The following is a 21355-nucleotide window of genomic DNA, read 5'->3' on the forward strand; positions in this document are numbered from 1 at the left end:
ATAAGCGCGCAAAAAAGAAAGAAACAATGAAAGCCGGTAAGTAAAATTTTGCGAAAGATTAAAAAATCTGACCGCTGCGAAATTAGTCCGGGCGTTCTTCGCTCGTTGTCGCAAATCTTTTGGGGGTCATACCGCGGTCTAATCGGGGTTCTGTACGGGCAAAATAAGGAAGGGTCTCGCGAGATTTTTCACGTTCGACTTTGGATTCGATTCGGCTTGGCGAGTGTGCACCGCAAATCACTCGAAAATCTTCTAACACGACCGGCCGGTGTCCCCCGCGCGGTTTCTCGCACGAGGGAGACAGGTTGCGGCGCACGCGTGCCATCATCGATACCCCACCAAAGTTTCCCCCCTTTTAGAGCGAGCCGGTACGAGACGGCTCGGTGGTGGCCGTCGATGGTAGGGTGGAAGCCTCTCCTCCGACAGGGCGATGCACACGGTTTCACAGAACGTTCAGAGCCACCTCCACCTTTCTATGCGTCCCTCCAAGTCCCTCCAGGTCCCTCCGGGTCTCTGATCCTCGTCGCTGAAGCCGGGAACCCCGCGAAGTCGGCTTCATAGTGCCGCGGTACCCGCTAATCAAATCGCGCATTCCGAGATCTCGCGGTAGTGACCTCTTTCCGGACCACGTCCCTTAAAGCTCGTAGTCTTCGGACCTCGAGGAAACGATCGTACGTTCACGCAACTTGCGCTGCACATTGCGAACGTTTCGGTTATCGGGACATTCCCAGTGCAATTCCATCGTTACACGGTCGCACGTTGCGGCAGCCGCCGATGAACAACAAACAACTGTGCACGCCGTCGCGAAAGAAGACGATAAATCATCGAGGAAAGGACACGAAAGGATACCCGGGGTGATTTACATTTGTTTTCGTGGACGTTTCGCAGATATTCTGCACGGTGGACGCTATAAAAGGCGAGGCGGATTAATTCAGGGATCGGGCGAACAGGAGGAATTTTAAGATTCCGCAGGAAAAATCCGGCTGCGGACACGGCGGAAAGAAAGTCATCGGGAGTGTGCGCCGGCAGATAATATCATAGTCGGCTGAATGGACGGGACCGTCGGCCGATGACGAGCCTCGGACGGGTTTGTTGCACCGATGCCAGAGAAAAAAGGGAAGAAGAGCGTGGCAGGACGAAAATCGCGATTCAAGAGCCGTGGAATTCGTCGTTTCTTACCGGTCGTTGGCGGTCGAGCGTATTCGGGTCGAATCGCCAGACGAAAAGGAGGCCCGGCGACAAGCGACGCGACGCTCGGCCGGACCGGCCGAAGGTATCGCCGCTACGTGATTCATTGGGTTTTTCTCTCTATCGGCATTCGGGATTTACATCGGGCCCCCGGGCCACGATTTCCATCGACACGCGTGTAAAAACCGCGCGGCCCGAGCCCGGCTGGCCGATCAAAGAAGAACGGAGAGGAGATAGACGCGCGGCTGCGAAGGAGATTAGAGGATAGAAACTAAACAAAGCGTGTGGAGGACGCCTATCGGTGATCTTCGCCGAAGATCGTCGATCGTCCGCGCTCGTCGGATCGGCCGCGACCAGTTCGTTTCCAACTGCAACCTTTGAAATTCGTATTAGGATCGGGACACGGGCAGCGGCCGTAAGAAAAGCATCGCCTTTAGCGGCGTTCCCTTGAATCGCGACTCCGCCGGCGAGCTCGTCGCATTCTCCGCAGTGTATCGGCTACGATTCGATTCGCAATTAGAAATTGAAAACGTGAAGCTCGGATACCGTGCGACCGTGTTATCGGTGTCCTATTTTAAGAGACTCTTCGCGAGACCGCGAGACAAAGACCGTTTCGGAGCTGTTTGCTTTCACGGTTTCAACATCGTGTCTCAGCGAGATAATATATATTGCAACCGCGGAAACACTTCGATGCACTTTGCATCAGCCGATTATGAAATCGTCGCGCGTACTGCACGAGGGATCCGCCGAGTAGAGGGTGTCAGGGCGACCGGAGATAATCCCGAGCGAGGTGGAGGACATTGTAATGGAATAGTTGATAAAGCGGGAGAAGAGAGGACGTCGCGGCTCGTTTTCACGAAGAAAAATCGCCGCGATCGCAGCAACATAGCCAAGGTTATGGTCGAGATAAACCGGTGCTTGTGAACAGATAAGACGTGGACTGCCGCTTTGAAGGCTAGCGCGCGAGAGATCGGACGAGTGCGCGGCTGGTTAGAGGTCCGCTCGGATCTCGTCGGAAGGTGTTGCCCGTTACATCGGAGCTCGATTCACGATCTCCACCTGTCGATTGGATCCGTCTCGATCGAGCTGCGCAGGAGCGACTGAAATTCCGCCGGAGAGTGTCAGCGATGCCAGACGCACGACACTGTCCACGATCGTGGCTGCTTTGAAGTGACAGTTTCCTGTTTTCCTGGACGGTTCGGTACGTCGCGGTTCTTGTGACACGTGCATTTACGATCGTCGAAGAAAAGCATCGAGAAATCGAATTACCTGGATCCAAGGCCCCTCGTGCGAGAGGATTGCGCGCAGCGACGGAACGACATCGCCGGCTCGAGTTAATAAACCGCGGGACGCCGTCGAGGACGCTCGATTCTATCGATCATATAACACTTGTAATCGCGGTTTCCCAGCACCTTGACTCACCGCCTTTCTTTTCGGAATTCCGCAGACGGTGGTATTTACCAACAAGCTATTCAACCGTGTCTACTACTAGCGGCGCGGCGCTCGTAAACATTCGTAAGCGTACGCCAGTCACGCTCGGCGATCCAGCAATCAGTGATCCATGGCGCGGAGATGTTGGCGCTTCCCTTACGCGCAATCATACACGATCGTTCAACTGACAAGCGGCCGCACAATTTTTCTTTTGTCCAGATAGACAAAGTCATCGGAAGGTGAGAGAGGCGATAGTCACCTTGAAGACCGATCGCCATCAGCGTGTACTTCGCGACGAGATTACGACGAACTTTGGACGATCGTACGATAAAGAACCGCGTTATTTTTCTTCTTTCCACGATACGGAAACAGTCCGCCAAAGACGAAACCACTTGCCTCGATTGCGACCCTTTCGATCGCCGCAAAGAAACCGCTTCGGCGAGACTGATCGATATCGGCTCTCCGATCATTTACATCGAATTCGCGATGACCGTGGATTACTAGACGCTGCGGCAGACCGATGACATTGCACTGTGACATTGGAATTGTGGAGTGAATATAGTTTTGTGTGCGTAGTGTTCTTCGGTGAACAGCTAGCTGAGTTCGCAGCAGACTTGTCGCAAGCGTGACCAGAGACTTGGCTACCTCAGCTTCCTCGAGATCCGTCGAAGGCTACACTAGACGGTGCCTAGGATAGGACTTAAGCTGTGGACTTGAGAAAAGTGAGAGACGGTACCTGTTTCCACGGCTGCTGCTTCCTGCTCTTATACTGGAGCTGTACTTGCCGTACGCACCACTGCCGGGGGGTGGCGGAATCCTCCCGGCGGTGAGCAGCGGATCCACTTCAGGAGGGTGTCGTCCGGTACTGTTGGGTGGCGTCGATTTGTCGATGTCGGCTGCAGTACAGCCGGTCGCGACGCTACCGACGCTACCGACGCTACCGAGTAGCGGTCCGCCGCCTCATAATCCGCTCCACCATACACCTGGGGGACTTCCGTTGCCGCCGTCGCTGGGATCGGCGCCGGTGATGATGCCGCGACCACCGACGAGCTCCATGCCACCTTTGGGACCCTCTTTGCCGCCCTCGCATCAGGACGCCGCCGACTTGGCGGAGGCTGCGCCCAACCAGGACGTCCTTCTGGCTCTACTCGCCAGGAACAAGAACCTAGAAGGTAAGGATTCTTGGTGTGTTTTTGTCGTGCCAACGTGCCCCCTTCGGGATCCCTTCGAGTCGCGGTTTTGCCAGTCGGCCAGCGATCCTCGAGATACGTTTGATCGATCGGGGAACAGGGTCGAGACGCTTTCAGGAGTTCTGGTGAACCTTGCCGTTTTGCTTGGACGAGGATTATATGCGGGATCATTAGTGACGCTTGAGCTGCGGATTTAATGCATTTATGGCGAAATTTCGGATACCAGATGCATAGCAAATATTTGAAGGATTAAGAAACGCTATTGTATCATTTTCAACTCATTAAAGTTATTAGCCGTTTGTATCCTAAAGTGTTGTATCATGTTTCGAAATAATCTGTAGATTGTTAAACTTATTTATATCTAAGGAAACTGTTAAAAGTGTAACTATTGTACGAGTCGCAAGACTCAATTTTATGTGCGTAAAACGCACTAACAATAATTCACATAAAAAGAAAATTCTGTAAGTCAGAAAAGCTATCTCGGATTTAGAGATGGCGAAAACGTTTATGGCATTTATGGCGAAATTTTGGATACCAGATGCATAGCAAATATTTGGAGGATTAGGAAACATCATTGTATCATTTCGAACTCATTAAAGTTATTAGCCGTTTGTATTCGAAAGTGTTGTATCATGTTTCAAAATAATTTGTAGATTGTTAAACTTGTTTATATCTAAGGAAACTGTTAAAAGTGTAACTATTGTACGAGTCGCAAGACTCAATTTTATGTGCGTAAAACGCACTAACAATAATTCGTATAAAAAGAAAATATTGTAAGTCAGAAAAGCTATCTCGGATTTAGAGATGAAATGGTTTCGAGTGTAAAGAGTTAAGAAACGAAATAAGAGCCTGTGCACCTTCTGCAGCATTTAATGCAGACGATTTTTATTTTGCATAAAAATCCGCAGTCTAGCGTGTTGTAGGTAGAGATTTCTTGCATGATGGGATTTATCATGCTTTAATATAATATTTTTCGTAAGTCGTCATTTGTGGTTGTAATTTGTCTTTTAAATTCTGTCTTACCGGACATCCAATTGATAATGATTCTAGGAAGCAGAGTTGGTTGGTTTCGCTAAGATAGGTTAAAAATATTCAATAAACTTGCATGGAAATTGACGGGAGAGAGGGCTATTGTCCTTTCAGTGTAACCATCGTTCACAACTTGTTGAATTATGTTGGCTAAAAGCAGATAGTCATTAATGATAGATAGATCAGATAGTCAATAATTTATAGAGCTGAATTAGTCGTCTGTCAACTTCTGTCTAGACGAAGTGCTAGAGAATATCATGTTCATTAATATTAACTAGATTTAACTAGATTTTTATAACATATACTTGATTATCGAATTGTTGGTTTTATTGTTACACAATAACACAATAATACTCAATTGAAAAAGTAAATTTTGGGAGACATTGCTTACAGGGATGTGTAAACGCATCTGTTGCAAAATAGAAAAAACGTTAGAAGAATGAGAAAATAACGAGCATTACTCTGTTAACGCTAAATCTACAGAGCGGTAATAGCGATTGGTGTGTATTGTCCCATAAAAGTGAGAAGATCGAATTCATTTAGATTTTGTAATGCTTTTGTTATAAAACCTGCTCCGGCAATGTAATTTATTCAAGCATTTCTCATAAAAATGTCTCTAAAAGTTTGTAGAATCGTGAAATAAAGAATCGACCGTGATAGGATTAGTGTTAAAATGATCAAGGAAGAGAGTATTTAATACCCAATAATGACTGAGAGTTTCTATAATAGTTGGTTATACAAAAATATAAGAAGAAAATATCAATTAGAAAGCGATTGTTAGTCCTTACAGCTGCCAAAAGACATTGTCAATGGTTAAATAGGTGACGATGCGTCGAGGAAGAAGGAAACGACAGCATTTCGACGGGTAGTAAAATTTTCAGAGAAATTAAAAAATGTAACTGTTATGAAATTAGTATCGATTTCGTGTCTTCGCTCACTGTCGTGAATCTTTAAGAGGGCGACGCCAACTACCGAACGAGAATTAATTGACGAGAGCCAGATTTAGCCAGATTTAGATTGTCGAAAGGAACACGTTGCAATTTAACCTTGGTGGATTCATTGAACCATCTCTGAGGAAGGGGGAGCACTAGTTTTCGATGACTTCGCCGCTATCACGGTTGTTCTCGTGATATCAGGTCAGGTTGAAAATTTTTGTGCCACATTACGCGAACAGTGGCTGGCTCTCGATAAGAACTCTCGATCCGAATGATCGATAAGATTAACGTCCGTCTCGAGACGGCGCGATTGTCACATTTGGGCCATAACTTTTTATATCGATCTCGGAAGATCCAGCTTTTCTGGACTCCACGAACAAAATATAATTCAAATTGTGTAGAGTATAATTAACGAAGTTCGAAAACGCAAATTCTATTGATGTATAATACATTATCAAGAGTTCTATTTCGAGACGATTTATGACAATCGCTTTTTTATCAGTGAAAAGCACCGTCACACTTTATCTCCGTATTATATAGATTAAGCAAAACAGACCAGTCCGTTTTATGCTATTGATGATTTTCTTTCGATAATTGAAGGGTGCAACATTTGCTACTTTTAATGTCCTCGATATCTTGGAGCGTGATTTAATCTTTCATTCAACCGAATATATTATGATTGCGACAATCTTCTGGAATGCAGGAACAGTCAACAAAATAACCGATGCTTTACTTTTTCCTTGATAATCTTTGTCTCGTAGCACTGTCTAAACAAAATTAATCGCCGAAATGAGTTTGAAGTAGCGGTCAGATAAAAATAACATTTGGATAAAATCTTTCTTTCCTAGAAATTCATCGACAACATTAGCTCCACTTTCCTGTTGCAAATGAATTTGTAAAGGTACACAAACATTCTGTTTCTGTATTGTTCTTTATATCGACAAATTCGTGACAGAAAATGTCTGTCGATTTGTCAAACAACGTTCTGTTAACATCTCATGTCGTCATTCGACGATTTTATTCGATTCTTGCAGTCTGTTCTTCATTTAAGGAGGAAGCACGTCTGAAAGAACTCTTGCAAATACAGCTTGCCACTTGTATTTTCACCGAAGGTATCAAACGCTTCTCAAATGTGATGAGAGTAATGACTAGAGCTATTGGGTTAGAAATCTGATCGTTCGTTTTTACGAAGATACGAAAAGTGGGTCAATCGGCCCAAGCATTGAACATGTAACATTTCCAAAACGGCTAAAAGTTTCAAAAGAATTAAAAACACGAAAGAGGTATCTCGAGAAAAGATGAAATTGTTTGCAAAAAATTTCATTAACCAGAGCATCGAGAACATTTCAAATTTCATAATTTCAAACATGATCGGAATTGATATTTCATTCTAAGCTCGAACTGCTACGAGATGCAGAACTATAATTTATCTTTTATATTTAGTGACAGAATATTTTATAAACATAGAAATAGGTATTCATTTGGTATAAGCTAGTTATTTTTAGAAATTGATTTCGCCTTATGATTTACTGATGCAAATATCTGTGAACCGATCATTCAGCGGGCTATACATAAATCAGAATTTATATACCTTATTAATAGAATTTAATATAAATCTGAGTACCGTTTACCTTTAAGCGATCAAAAATGTACGATGTCTCAGCGTTGATCGAATGTAATTACGACCGATGAATCGCTCATGAAAATTTTCAATTAAAATGATTAATATTTATTTTCGATTGTAATTATGCCATGTGCTTCATCATTATTCTATTTTAAAGAAAAGTATATTCAAGTAAAAGTTATTCCGAATATATATTTCAAACTGATGATTTCGATGTATCAAAAACGATTATATTCAGAGGCGTTTATTCTAAAGAAAGCACCTTTTCCAATAAAAACTTTCTTAGAGCTCCATTAGACTGTATATGCAACACTGTCTCAAATTACTAGATCGCGAATTTGATCGTTCGTGATGAAGAGCAGCTGCAATTTGAAATAGTATAACAATTAAAAAAAATTGCAGAGTATTAAAGTAAAGTAGCCAGATTTTATGCATTTATGGTAAAAATGAGTAGACAACTTTAAACAGTGAGAAGGTTAAAAAAAAATAAGAATGTTTATACATTAAGATGAACCTACTAAAAATTTTACAAAATGAAAAAAATTGTACTTAGTTCCCATGTCTAGTATTCGATGGAGACAGTTTTTATTTTGTGTACAGATCCACAGACTAATTATTTTAAACCTACTAAAATTATTAAAGAAGGAAGAAACTCTTTAAATGGTTTCTATTTCTTGTCTAATTATTTTAAATCTTATTCCTACAATTTATCATGTATTTTTTCAAACATTAAAGACCAGTACAATTGGAAAAAATGGTGAAGAATTCAGCATCGAATAAGTTTCTTTAATATATAGTATGCAGTAATTTTGTAATATGTTAAAAATAACATTTGTGTAACTTATGATTATTAATACATTAATAGCCATGTGGCCTAAGTCAATTTCTCAAAAAGAACTAGTATCATAATTCAGTGCAATAATGACACTTCATTATCCGTTCAGCTACTAGCGAAAAAAATGTGGATTTTATTTTAAGTTATAACGGCATTCTTTCGCTTTATCCTGTTACAATAACGTTACATTTTGTATTTAACTTTTTCTACGATATTACACGAAAGTGCAATTTTTACAATATTAAGAAAAGGAACTTAATTCACTTGTCGAATAAGTTGCTCACATAATTCTGACACCTTTTAGTAAACAACAAAACCCATAGCCAATAAAATCCGCTAAAAATACCGAAAGTTTCGCGTTAATTAGCGCGTTTCGAAGCACACCGAAGAGCAAAGAGAACCGATTCAAACAAGTTAGCCGCTCGAACGTTCCTCGATAATAAAGGATAGGCGATAGAACAGTCCGCGGGTCCGCGTGAAGGTTTTGTTAAAAGGGCGCGGTGAGGGTGGTGGATATTTTAATAAGGTAAGTGCTGCAAGGCCGGTTGCTATGCCATTGGGGCGGTTTAATCATGTAATGTGTTCGGAGGCTCGGCCACCCCACAATCAATACGGTATTGCTTCGGGCACGATAGCGAATGTGCTTAAATCTAAACCTAAATCTAAACTTAGGCCCAAACACCAGGACCTAAACTGCGCGTTAGCCTTTTATGCGTTCTGTCCGTCGATTAAACGCCTCCGTTAAACGCGTCGATTAAACGGCCGACCATTAGATTCGCTTCTGCCACGATCCTGATCCACGTATGATACCCTCGATCCTACAACGAAGTTATCAGTGCATTGAAAATGGTTACGCAAATTATGCAGAAGACTTCGCGAGATCAACATTTGTGCTATCGATCGAGCGACTTTTTAATCTGAGCACTTTTCATAAATTACTTTATTTTCATAAAAATTTAATCAGTCTCTCGAATGAACTGTTTATCGTTGAACAATAATTAGAATATTAATATTAGATCAACGATCTTCTAATATTCAGGATCTGTAATTTTTTGATTGTAACAAATGATGTACGAAGAATCTTAAGTTGTATCAACTTGTCAGAGTTATACCAACTGTGTGTTCATTAAAAGAAAACATAGAAATGACTCAATCAGATTGTTCCCGATTGTTTTTCATTGTTTTTGAATTTGTTTTAATCTTGATGTTCAGACCTGGTTGTTCACATAAAGATTAAAACAAATACTTCTACCTTACAACTCCTTTCATCTATTGCGTTGGCCAATTAGTCATTGCGTTTTTCCCCATCTTCTCCCAGATAGCAATACAACAATAAAACGCAATGACTTATTGGCCAACCAAACATTTACAACTATTAATAAATTAGTGAAAGATGAACCGTAACTGAATAAATATTAATTGAGATTTTAATACATCATGGCATGATACAGAAACTACATCTTCATTTCGTTTCCATTGTGCTGGATCGAGTCTATAAAAGTGCATAACCATCCAATAGTAGCGTACTTGTTATCTTAAACGTCGATTTTATTTCGAAAACGATCAAACTTTGAACTTCAATGTAGCTCATAAAAATCTTCGAAAAAGCATAAGTTGGAATCTAAATGTATTCTTAATCGATTGAAGAGCTATCGGTACGGAAAATCAAATTGCGTGAACACTGGATCGTATTTGACGATAAGAACGCGAAAGAAAGCTTCGTGGCGGAATTTTCTGCTGTTAAATCGTCCAGTGATTAGGCGACTTAGATCAGCAGATGAAATGCTCGAAAGACTTTCATCGGGAACAAAGTTTTTGGACACGAAGTCAACGAGTGGACCGCCAAGCTCTGACAAGGAGTAGAAAGCTCCAATGAAGATGTCAAGCATCCCTCGAGTAAATGGTAACCATAGGAAACGGTGGCTCATGGCGAATAGATGTCGGATAGAGATGGGGTGGAAAGAAAATGGCGGCTGGTTAGAGGGCGCGTAGCAGTCGCATGCGGGGGTGGTAGAGCCGGCGGGAAAATGAAGATGAAGATTTTCGCGTCTTTGTTGCGGATGACGACGGATCGGCTTTGCCTCTTTCAAAGGACTAAACTTTAAGATTCTCGTCGAGTTTCTCTGTGCTGCTCTTCGGGAGTATGATACTCCCTGAATTATTGTTCTTTCGTTCTAATACTGATTGGACGGCTTGTATTTATATACTCCACCATGTTCCATTACATATTTTTTTTTATGGGAAATCAGACTGCCGTCAAAAGAAATTGTAGCCTTTGCTTTATAATTTCATTTACGTTTGATTAGTCTATGACTAGACTGCAAATCTTTATTGCAAAATAAATATTTTCTGCAAAAATTGCAAGATATGCCAAATATAATCTGCTTGTTTTCTGTAATAATAATTTTAATAAATTGAACCAACTGTACCATTCTTAATTTCTTTAAATCTTTGTCACTATCTTATATTCACCCATTTTTACCATAGTTACATTTAACAAATAGAAACTATTTGTACGTAAACTGGTTTGACTTTAGATAAATTGGCTCTTTGTAGCACAGTGAACATTTTTAAAAACTGAATAACTGTTGGAATGAATCACGGGTCTATAATTACGTGTGCAAAAGACCAACACAATAATACTTCTGTTCGTTGCGAGACCATATCACGTTCACTTTTGTAAATATTCCAAAAGCAACTTACATCGGCATTTTTCATTTTTCACACATTTTCACACTTTTCACGCATTTCACGCATTTTTCGCACTTTACCTACATTTCACGTAAAAATTTCAAGACTCTCGAGTTGTGAATAATATTTCATGAAGTATGAAACTATGTGTATTGGGTTGGCAACTAAGTTCTTGCTGTTTTTTTTTTAAATTTTAACATTCCGCATGTCATTAAACGTTTTTGGCGCAATGTTCTAAATCATTCTATGTTTTGTTTTTTATTCGAGTTAATTTATGTTAATTTCCAGCTCATTAAAATGAAATGTCAAGTTGAGAAAAATGAGCATTTTCAACATCTCCTTCTTTTTGCTTTTAATCTATCATTTTGCTTTAATCAATTTTTAAAAAATTTATTTTTCAATAAAAATAATCGATAATATATTCTCCCTTTTTATTTACAACTTCTTCTCAACGTTCAAAAAGATTTTCAGTACCTCGTTGATAGAAATCACCCGGTTTCGGCTCGAAAAATTCATCCAACCAGCCTCGTCGATTTTTGTTGTTGTCGCTTAAAGCATGCGGAACCCATGCTCTACACTTCCGAACCTTTCCCATTTAGTGAAGATGCTTCTCTATAGCAGTGCGGGAGCATTTCATTTTCTCTGCCAGTTCCTCTGTCCTTTGTCGCAAATTTTCGTGCAAAAGTTGGTTTAATCGCTCTTCATCGAACTCAACTGAACTGGCCAGAACGAGGTGCGTCTTTGAGGTCAAAATTTCCATTTTTGAACTGAGCATACGAATCACGAGTGATTCTTTCAGCTATCGCACCCTCTCCATACACAGCACAAATGTCGCGAGCAACTTTAGCGACCTTAGAACCTCGATTAAAAGCAACAAGAAAGCAGTGTCGAAAATGCTAATTTTTCTCAATTTGACATTCCATTTTAATGATTTGAAAATTAACATAAATTAACCCGAACAAAAAAACAAAACATAGATACCGGTAGAACAAAATATTCTCTTTCGAATGATTTAAAACATTATACCAAAAATATTTAATAACATGCGGAATGTTAAAATTATGGCGGGAACTTAGTTGCTAACTCAATAGAACTCAATGAAATTTCAATATACATTTGTAAATGAAATTACCCTGGTTTAGTGGAACCTCGACTATCCGAACCAACGTACTCCTTTATTCTGCGAATACGTTTTACAGCTAATCTAGCAATATCGGATAAAAACCATTGTACAAATCGGTAAAAATGGAATCTAGCACTGTAACTATGTAATCGTTCTATTATCCGAACACCCGCGTCTCCCAATTAATTCGGACAATCGCGATTCTTCGATACTTTCTGTTCAATTCCGATCACGTTCTGAAAAAAGCCACATGCGCGGAATATGATATGTATAACAACGTAAAACTTATTCGACCATGCGTGGGGAACGATAATGGTGGTTTCATTGCAAATCGATTACGGCGGCCGGGAAGTAAATCTCGCGACGTAATAAAAAGTTGGCCGTACCTTTGTCTTCTGTATAAAAGAGCCCGGAACATTTTCCCACCTACGCTTCCCTTGACGGAGAACTCGCGGACCAGCGAGAGGGAATTGCTTCCCAAGTCGAAAGTTTCTGCGGTGGCGGTGGTTTTTCCTATTTTTTTTCTTTTCTCCCTCCTTTTTTTACGGCATCGCCGCATCTCTACCACCCACGCCCAAAAGCTGTGGAACGAACCCTGCCGGCTCTCTTTTCTTCGTTCTCTTCGTTTTCTCGCCACGACTTCGCCCCGAGCGACCACTCGGTTTGATACATCGGCCTGGTAACGTCGTTAAATACTGGTTATCGACCGGCTATGACCAGGTCCTGTCCTTATGAGGGAAAATTATTAGACGCCCACGCGTCGGTGCCGGTTCGATGCATCATTCCACCCTGCGAACCGGTTCAATTGCTATTGAATCGCTTGTAATTTGTGACACTGTCGGAAAGAATACGATTTATTCGGAAGATGCGTATGTTAACGCCTTGACTGGATCAGTCAGATCGGACGCAAAACTTTCTCTGTTAACTTTCTCTTAGCTTAACGTCGTAAGGAAATAGCAATTTTACATCTTGTGACAAACATACTTCTCTTACGATTTTAGGTTAAAATGTTTGCGGAACATATTCATAAATTTCGCAGATCGTACAATCATTCTAGAACAACTTGCCGAAAGAAACTGTACTCGGTATGCTCGATAAAACACGTACAAAATTGATCTTAAAAATAAATCGACGCGCAGCTAAGTGGTTAAGCTCGAGAATGAATTTTCATTACAATCTATTGAGTAGGCGAAATGTTGTCTTATTAATTAAACAAGTTTGCAACTACGTATTGTGCTGCACAAAGATAGCATACATATTATTATCACTAGACTGCGAATCTTCGCGCAAAATAGAAATTGTCTTCATAAAATGATAGCCACAGGAACTACATAGACATTTCTTTCCTTCCTTAATACTTTAAACGTGCTTTTGCTGTTTTGCATTTGATGTACTCAGTTGTATCATAAATTGTTATCGCTGCGTGTCATAAAATTAATTCATACGAAATACTTTTAAGTAGTAAAATAGTTCATTCGTTTTAATCATTGATGAAACGAATGCGGTTTTATGAAGCGGCTAAAAATCGTATATTTCTGAAGTTGTTTAGAACGAAAAACATTATTGTATACAGGTTAGACCAACATGATAGAAGATTTGACAGTGTTTATAGAAAATACCAATTACATGACTCTTATATGCTATCATAAATTTAGAATATTATTGCTTTCGGTAGAAGATGTTACCTCATTTGATCATTTACTGACGTCATAAAAAATAAGATCATTTTATAATTTATTTAACACTAGGACCACCTGATGAGTCAAAATGTCATGCTTCTAATTTTCTTCTATTCATTTTAGCTGAAATATTAAATCGTGAACACGTAAGAAGAATTTAATAATACAGTAAGGCTATTTTCAGTTTATTATAATAATTAAACGAAACGATTTATTTTTATCTTATTTCTGTTCCTCACAACCGTCTTAGAAAATTTTTATTTTGCATTACGACCCGCAGTCTAGTTATTGGTTTGACAAGAACGTAATTTCGGTTTGCATGAATTGATAGCGTTATGTTTGCATTGTCATTATTTTGTTAAGGTTATAATTTTTTTGTCTTCAGCTTTTGTAGTTGACACGTTTAGGTTACTATAGGAACAAATTCCGCGTAGTTTCGTTTACAACTGATAGTTTGCTGTCAATTTTAACATGGAGTGCAAAAATGAACATATTCGACACATTTTACTTTTTTATTTTTATAAAGGTAAGAAAGCGGCCGAGACTAACAAAGAGAGATGTGAAGTTTATGGCGTCGATTGCTTAACAGAACGCACGTGTCAGAATCGATTCTGAAAATTTCTGAATCAATTTCTGTTCTGAAAAAATTTCATTCTGAAGATTTTTCATAGAGGTGACCAACGTTCCGATCGATCTTCTGAAGTTGATGATGACAAAGTCAAAGCCATAATTGAATCGAATCGTTATATGACTGTACGATAGATTGCAAAAAGGTTAAATGCATCGCACACAACAATTGAATATCACACGAGATGTCTTGGACTTGTTAAAAAGTTCGAAGTTCGGATTCCGCATGAATTGAAAGAAATTCACTTAACACAAGTAATCAGTATTTTCGATACGCATTTTAAACGTAATGCAGTCGACAGTTTTTTGAAACGAACTATCACTGGTAATGAAAAATTGATCGTTTACAATAACATTAATCGAAAATAGTTATGGTCGAAGCGTGATGAACCAGCATAAACCGTATCGAAAGCTGAATTGCATCAGAAAAAGATCATGCTGACAATTTGGTGGAATTATAAGGGTGTTGTGTATTTTGAGCTGCTTCCAAACAACCAAACGATCAACTCAGATATTTACTGCCAACAACTTATGAAATTCGAGGAAGCAATCAAAGTAAAAAGGCCACAATTGGCATATCGCAAAGGAATCGTGTCTTCATCTTTAGCAACACGTACAAAAATATTGGAGCTTGGTTGGCAAGTGATGTTGCATCCTCCATATAGCCCCGAGCTTATCATTTATTTTGAAGTTCACAAAACTTTTTAAATGGTAAAAATTTCAATAATAACGATAGCCTAAAATCTCACTTGATTGAGCTTTTTACTGACAAGGGCCAGAAGTTTTGTGAGCGCGGAATCATGAAGTTACCAGAAAGATGACAAAAGGTCATCGAACAGAATGAAAAATATTTGACTGATGAAAGTTCATTTCTTGTATAAAAAAAAATTGAGTTTTATTTCACATCGAAATACCGAAATTACTTTCCTGCGAACCCAATGTTTAATGTCTTATACCCAATTATATACCATTACAAAAATGAACTGCTTCTTTTCGCGTAGTTTTCGCAGCAACTGTTTGATTTCTCGGACGTGCGCCAGCCAAAGTCAATCATGGGCAGACGAATATTTCAAAGATGCTAGTCTGACGTTGACAGTAAGAGTTGACAGCGCGGTTGCTCGTCCGTAACTCGGCCGCGATACGAGCCGGTGTGAAAACTTGGGAAACGACTGGTCGCGAAGTGGCTTTCCACCGCGAGAAACGTTACCGCCGCGAAAATTAATGCGCCGATAAAACGCACCGGCGCGAGGACACGCGAAGAAGGCGAGTGCCACGTAAAGCATCTCTGGGAAGGGAACTGTTAGGGAACTGTTCCTCGGCTGTTCGGGCACGCGTCGCGCTTCGGCATCGAGTTACCGCCATCAAGTTACTGCTATCTCACCCCGTCGCTATTACGGCGTTACGACTTTTTGCCTCCCGCCACCGACCGATTGAAATCGGTCCATTTCCGGCCTAATGCTTCGAACTTGAGGTTTGATCGATAGTCTCATTTTTTACCTAGTCAGCTTCGCTTTTTTCTCACCCTTTGTTCTAATCTTTCGTGGGTATACTCGTGGGACCTGGTCGCGGAGGGGGTTGATTCCTTGGTCCCAATGAATGGGAGGTAACATAGCAGGTTTCAATTTAACACTTTGACCGTCAACAACCTTATAAATTGCATAAAATTCTAGTATTTTATTTAATCAAATGAAAATTGAAAAGTTACGTTGCATGACATCAATTACTTTTTCGATATTTTTAAAACGGAGCTTGACCTAAAAGTATAATAGGTTAGCGCCAAAGATAATTTTCCAATCTAAGCAAATAATTCATAATTGACCTCTCTATGATGCTCATAAAAACTTCCACTCTGATCGTAATAATTAAGGACAGAATAATTAATACAGAAAACATTAACGAAAGTAAAAACTTATTTGCAGAATTTAGTAAATTTAACTCGAATAAGGTGGTAATTAAAAAAGTTACACAACCCCAATACATTGTCTGGGTCATATGATTCCAAATCACCGAAGAAGCTTTCAGTGGATTTAGCCATCAGTGTCAGACAAACTGAATGATTTCACAGTTTCGATTTAAAAATTATTGACGTTATGAAGATTCTTTCACGGGATATGATTAAATTTTCTTAATTATCCTTAATACATTGGCTACTAGATCTTTAGATATTTATTGTTGATAAGAACTTTGAAAAATCACACGTATTAGTTACACTTCTACTAACATGTTACAATTAGCGTGAATAGTCGAACGTTAACAGAAGAGTTTGCATAATCGTTTGTAGTCTAGTTAAGTATGTACTTATCTAGAGATAGTTACTTTGTAACTAACAGTATGTGCCTGCGATCATGTAATTTCAACTTGAACCATCATCTAACACAAATAAATGAAGAGTAACAACTAACATAAGACGTAAGTGTAAATACAATTTTTGTTTTCTGATCTTACAATATTATCCAGGTAATATTAGGTCTACCGGAAAGTTCTGTTCGTTTTTTAATTGAAATATAACACAATTTTCATACATTTAATAATATTTATTGTAGAATATACTTTCCATCGTTACTTATGACTTCTTGCCAGCGTGATAGCAACTTGTAAATGCCATTTTTAAAAAATGATTTATTTTTAGAGGCGAAGAACTCAACTAGTGCTTGGTTGACATCAGCTTCAGTTTTGAATTTTTTTTCCTGTAAAAAGTTTTGCAAAGAGAGAAACAAGTGATAATCGGAGGGTACTAGGTCTGGGGAGTATGGTGGATGCGACAGAATTTCCCAGCCTAGCTCTGCGATTTTCTGACGAGTCGCCAAAGCAGCATGTGGTCTGGCATTATCATCGGTAGCCATGTTTTCACGATCGCGTCTCACTTAATAATGACATGAGACATCTTTGTTTCAGTTTATTTAGGAGAGTACATATGTGTAAATGCAATGATAAAGAGAAATAGTCATATATGTCTCAAATCAGCATGTGCATATGGATTGAAACTTGAAGTGACACTATCGGACAGAACTTTCCGGTAGATCTAATATTATTGTTACACGTGAGGAAAAGTAGAAACAGGAAATGAAAGTACGAGATTTGTGATCCCCGTATTTTTAGAATTACAAATTACAACTTAGTTTTCTCCAGTAATTTTGTGATATTCTTGTTGCACGACTTATGCTTGTTACAAAAAGAAAACATGCACAGCGAATCGTGGTAGACGCATTAGTTAAAAAATTGTTCTACGCGATAACGTGCTCCATCAAGAGTCGACCTCCTTTTCGATAGTTTCCATTCCGGTATAACACACCGGTTGAAGCAAGATTATCGCTACAACAGTGACTCTGAAGAGGTTGATTCCCGATAAGATTACGTATTTTGTGTATCATCATCGAAGTACTAATATTTTGTTGAATGCCGTACATAGCTATTGTAGATGGCGGGAGATTATGTCTGAAATACGCTATGAAACAGGAAACGTTTTTACTAATAACTTATTCGCATAAATGTTAGTTTATGCGTACAGAATATTTAAATTTGCAGTGAACGTTCTGATAAAAAAGTTCATAAAAAGCAATCTTTAGTATTTTCACTACAATTATGATCAATTGCAACTTTCTCAAAACTGCTTTTACACAACATCTACTAAGATTCTCAAAAAGACAAGCATTTTGATCCAAGTTGAAAGTAATTACTCTGTTCTGGTATTAATTAATCACTCGCCCTTAACGGTTCAGACAGGCGGTGAATATTTTGGACAGAATTTATTAATTTTTTTTTCACCTGAAATCAAATTCTATTTTTTCTATTATTGATGTATAACCATCGGTGAAAATACAGACAAACAATAGTCACTTTCTTATAGAATATTTTGAACGACAAAGAAGTTCTAATTGCTGTACTGCGTATTTCGTGCATTTAAAAAGTTTAAAAATACTATTCCTGTTAAAAACAAATAAAAATCTACATAACTCTAGTATCATGCAATTTCTGTAGACTTCTGATCACTGTAGCTGCGAAATAGTTCACGAAGCAAAATGTCGATGTCAATCACTGCACGGCAGAAACGTTTCAATGCGGAAAGTCATTGAAATCCCATGAGCGAAGTTTTCCGATCGGCTCGATCTATAGCGTTAACAAACATCGGACCATAAGAGCGATATGTAACAGCAAAATAACGTGTAATCTGAAACGTTTCGCCGGGGGTTGGAACTGGTCCGGCGTTGCGTGTACGTGGGAACGCTTGACTCACGGGGTTGTTTTCCTTGGTAGGTGGTGTTCGTGGGTCCTTTCGGGTTTGCGGTTCGGTTTTTCGATGGCGTACCGTCTCGTGTGGCTTGTGTTCTGCTGGTTTTTCCAACGCCACGTGACTCCACGACCGATGTTTCGCCGGCCGTAATCACGTGTGCCCCTCTCGGCCACGCGTTCCCCATTGTTGCGCGAGTTTACGCGATCGGAGATTAAGTGGCTCTTGATGGGAACTAAACACCGTTTAAACCGCGCTCATACAAACTTACGATTACGTCTGCTCGATAACCGAGGGTCCAATGTTGCTGGACACATCAACTGGATAACATTTACTGCGATTTTACAGTACAATCGCAGATTTTCCGACGAATTGTCCTATATTTCATTCTTCGCGCTCAGTCTTGAAGTACAGTAAGTTTTCCCTAATTGACGCTCAGATTGTACATAAAAATGGACAATTTCGGAAGACGAGATACGATTATTCAGCACGATATATGTATAGCACTTTTATAATTACCGATTGTCAACAACTATAAAAACGAGCCGCAAGGCTGGAATAATCGTATCTCCTCTTCCCAAATTGTCCATTTTTGTGCACAATCTGAGTATCAATTAGGAAGAATTTACTGTAAATACTGATCAAAAACTCAAACGAATTTCGCGAAGCAGGACGCAACGCTTTAAAGGGAATATTAACTGATGGAACGATGGAAGTAATTGCTCTGTTTAAATAAGATTTATAGAAGCCGCTTATTATTGATGTCGCTTTTATGAATCAGAAATCGTTAATTTTTTAAGTACCATCGTTATTATCAGTGTTTTTATATTCTTTAAGAGAGCAGTGCAAAGTTTATCTGAGTGTAAAGGGTTAAACACTTATAAATAAAATGCGGATCTTCGTGCAAAATAAAATCTTTCTGCGACAATTGCGAAAATTAGAAACCCAATAGAAACTTCTTCCTCTCTTTAATAATTTCAGTTGATTAAAAATAATATTTTTTAATTCATTTAATGTGCCCCCATCATTTTAAGTTTCATGAGCTTAGTTTTTTCATAAATGTATAAAATCCGCAGTCTAGCTTTATAATGTCATAAAACCGAGCCATACAACAGTAAACCTTGACTCATTTCAAAGCTTGGAGCTCCTATTTATGCTGCACATCGTTCATTTTCTTGTAACTTGTTTTTGCATAATATAACAGATGGAAAATTGAAAACATGCTATTCGTTGAAAATGTTACAAATTGTTACATGTCTGTAAATTCATAGGACAATTCTTTTTCTGTGACTGGTCCCTAACATAGATTCGAAAATCGAAGCCTCCCATATACAACGAGCCCCTAAACTTTGGTGTGCGACTTTGTTTCAGTCGATATATCGTTTCTGTTTGTGCATGAAGTGCGAATGGTAATTTTTTAAGTTCATATATGGATTATATACTAAGCGAACGTAGAATTAAATGTTTCTTAATACAGTAAATTCTCCCTAATTCGCGTTCAGATTGTGCACAAAAATGGACGAGGAGACACGATTATTCGAGCCTTGCGACTCGTTTTTTCAGTTACCGATTGTCAACAACTATAAAAACGAGACGCAAAGCTTGTATAATCGTATCTCCTCTTCCCAAATTGTTCATTTTTGTATGCAATCTGAGCGCGAATTAAGGAGAAATGACTGTATTGACGATTACATATATTTCATAAGTGTAGAGTGTATGACAATTACTTTAGGTAAGAATAATTTTTGTTAATTTTAAGTGGCATTCTGGAGGGTTTGGAACATTTATTTTTAAAAGTATTTATTTGAATGGTACATATCTTTATCGAAAGAAAAGACAGCATTAATTTATAGAAAATAGTAGATATCACGATACTACATTCGTAACCATAATGTCCAGAATTAGAGTGAGCTGAATTTCGTTGTTATCGACAGCTTCAGCTTTAACGACAAGGAGTGTTAATCCTAAACAGTAAGTCGTCAAACGTATAAAAAGCTAAATGTTTAAAAAAGGAAATCGTGAAAACGATTTTTAATTTTGCATATATTTGCACATGTGTCCAAATGTTGTGTGCACTAACGCTTAAGTTCGAATAATTTATACTATGCAGGTACGATTTGTGATGGCGCAGGTAGGTTGAACGTTGAACGAGGTAAACTTGTTCGCAGGTAAATTATTTATGATCACGGAGCGAGAAAAGCACTGAAAGGTTGAAACACGACTAACAGGATGTCCTATAAAAACGTTATGGTGTTACGCAAACGTCAAACAGCATATTGTCCGACCGCCTTTAAAAAGTCTGACGATGAAAGCTTGAACGTGGCAGTAAGAAAGGAAGTTGTATGTACAATCAGATTTAACGAACGAAATTATTCAACAATTCATTCGGCTAAAAACAATGATTTTAACAGATTTTACTATTTTACACCGGTTCCGTTTCTATTTTCCATTTTCATTTTTCTGTTTTTTTTTTTTAAACCCGAGTTTTCTTTCGTCCAAAGTTACATTTTCTTTTATTACATTTATGTCGTGCGACGATTTATTTTAATCGACTTAATTAGTTTATTCTTTTCCTTTTGTTTTAGAACGGAAGATTCAAAGACCAAGCTGTTTTCCGATCAAGGAAGAACGTGAGTCCCTTTTAATTTTGATATTTCTTTTTCATTTTCATTTCTATATTATTTCCTGGTTTTCGTTACCTTTTTCTTCTCTTTGATTTGTATATCACTGGGATAATCATTATTATCGAAGGGATGTACCGAGATGCTGATAAAC

The 21355-nt window shown here is 39.1% G+C and overlaps 1 protein-coding gene across 2 annotated transcripts in view; it reads left to right on the top strand.

The window, feature by feature from the left end:
• The first annotated feature begins 518 nt into the window (after positions 1-518).
• The window catches only part of Lim3 (Lim3 homeobox protein), a 95089-nt gene continuing 74252 nt past the window's right edge, over positions 519-21355 (top strand). The window contains exons 1-2 of one of the 2 annotated variants that reach the window (XM_033475439.2): positions 520-3791; positions 21166-21210. In XM_033475439.2, the coding sequence (XP_033331330.1) occupies positions 3509-3791; positions 21166-21210 (328 nt within the window). In that variant the 5' untranslated portion in view covers positions 520-3508. Of the gene's footprint in view, positions 3792-21165; positions 21211-21355 lie in introns of both variants that reach the window. The other variant, XM_076522265.1, reaches the window with a different exon arrangement.

This window comes from Megalopta genalis, chromosome 5, assembly GCF_051020955.1.
Source record: "Megalopta genalis isolate 19385.01 chromosome 5, iyMegGena1_principal, whole genome shotgun sequence".
Classification (NCBI taxonomy): Eukaryota; Metazoa; Arthropoda; class Insecta; order Hymenoptera; family Halictidae; genus Megalopta; species Megalopta genalis.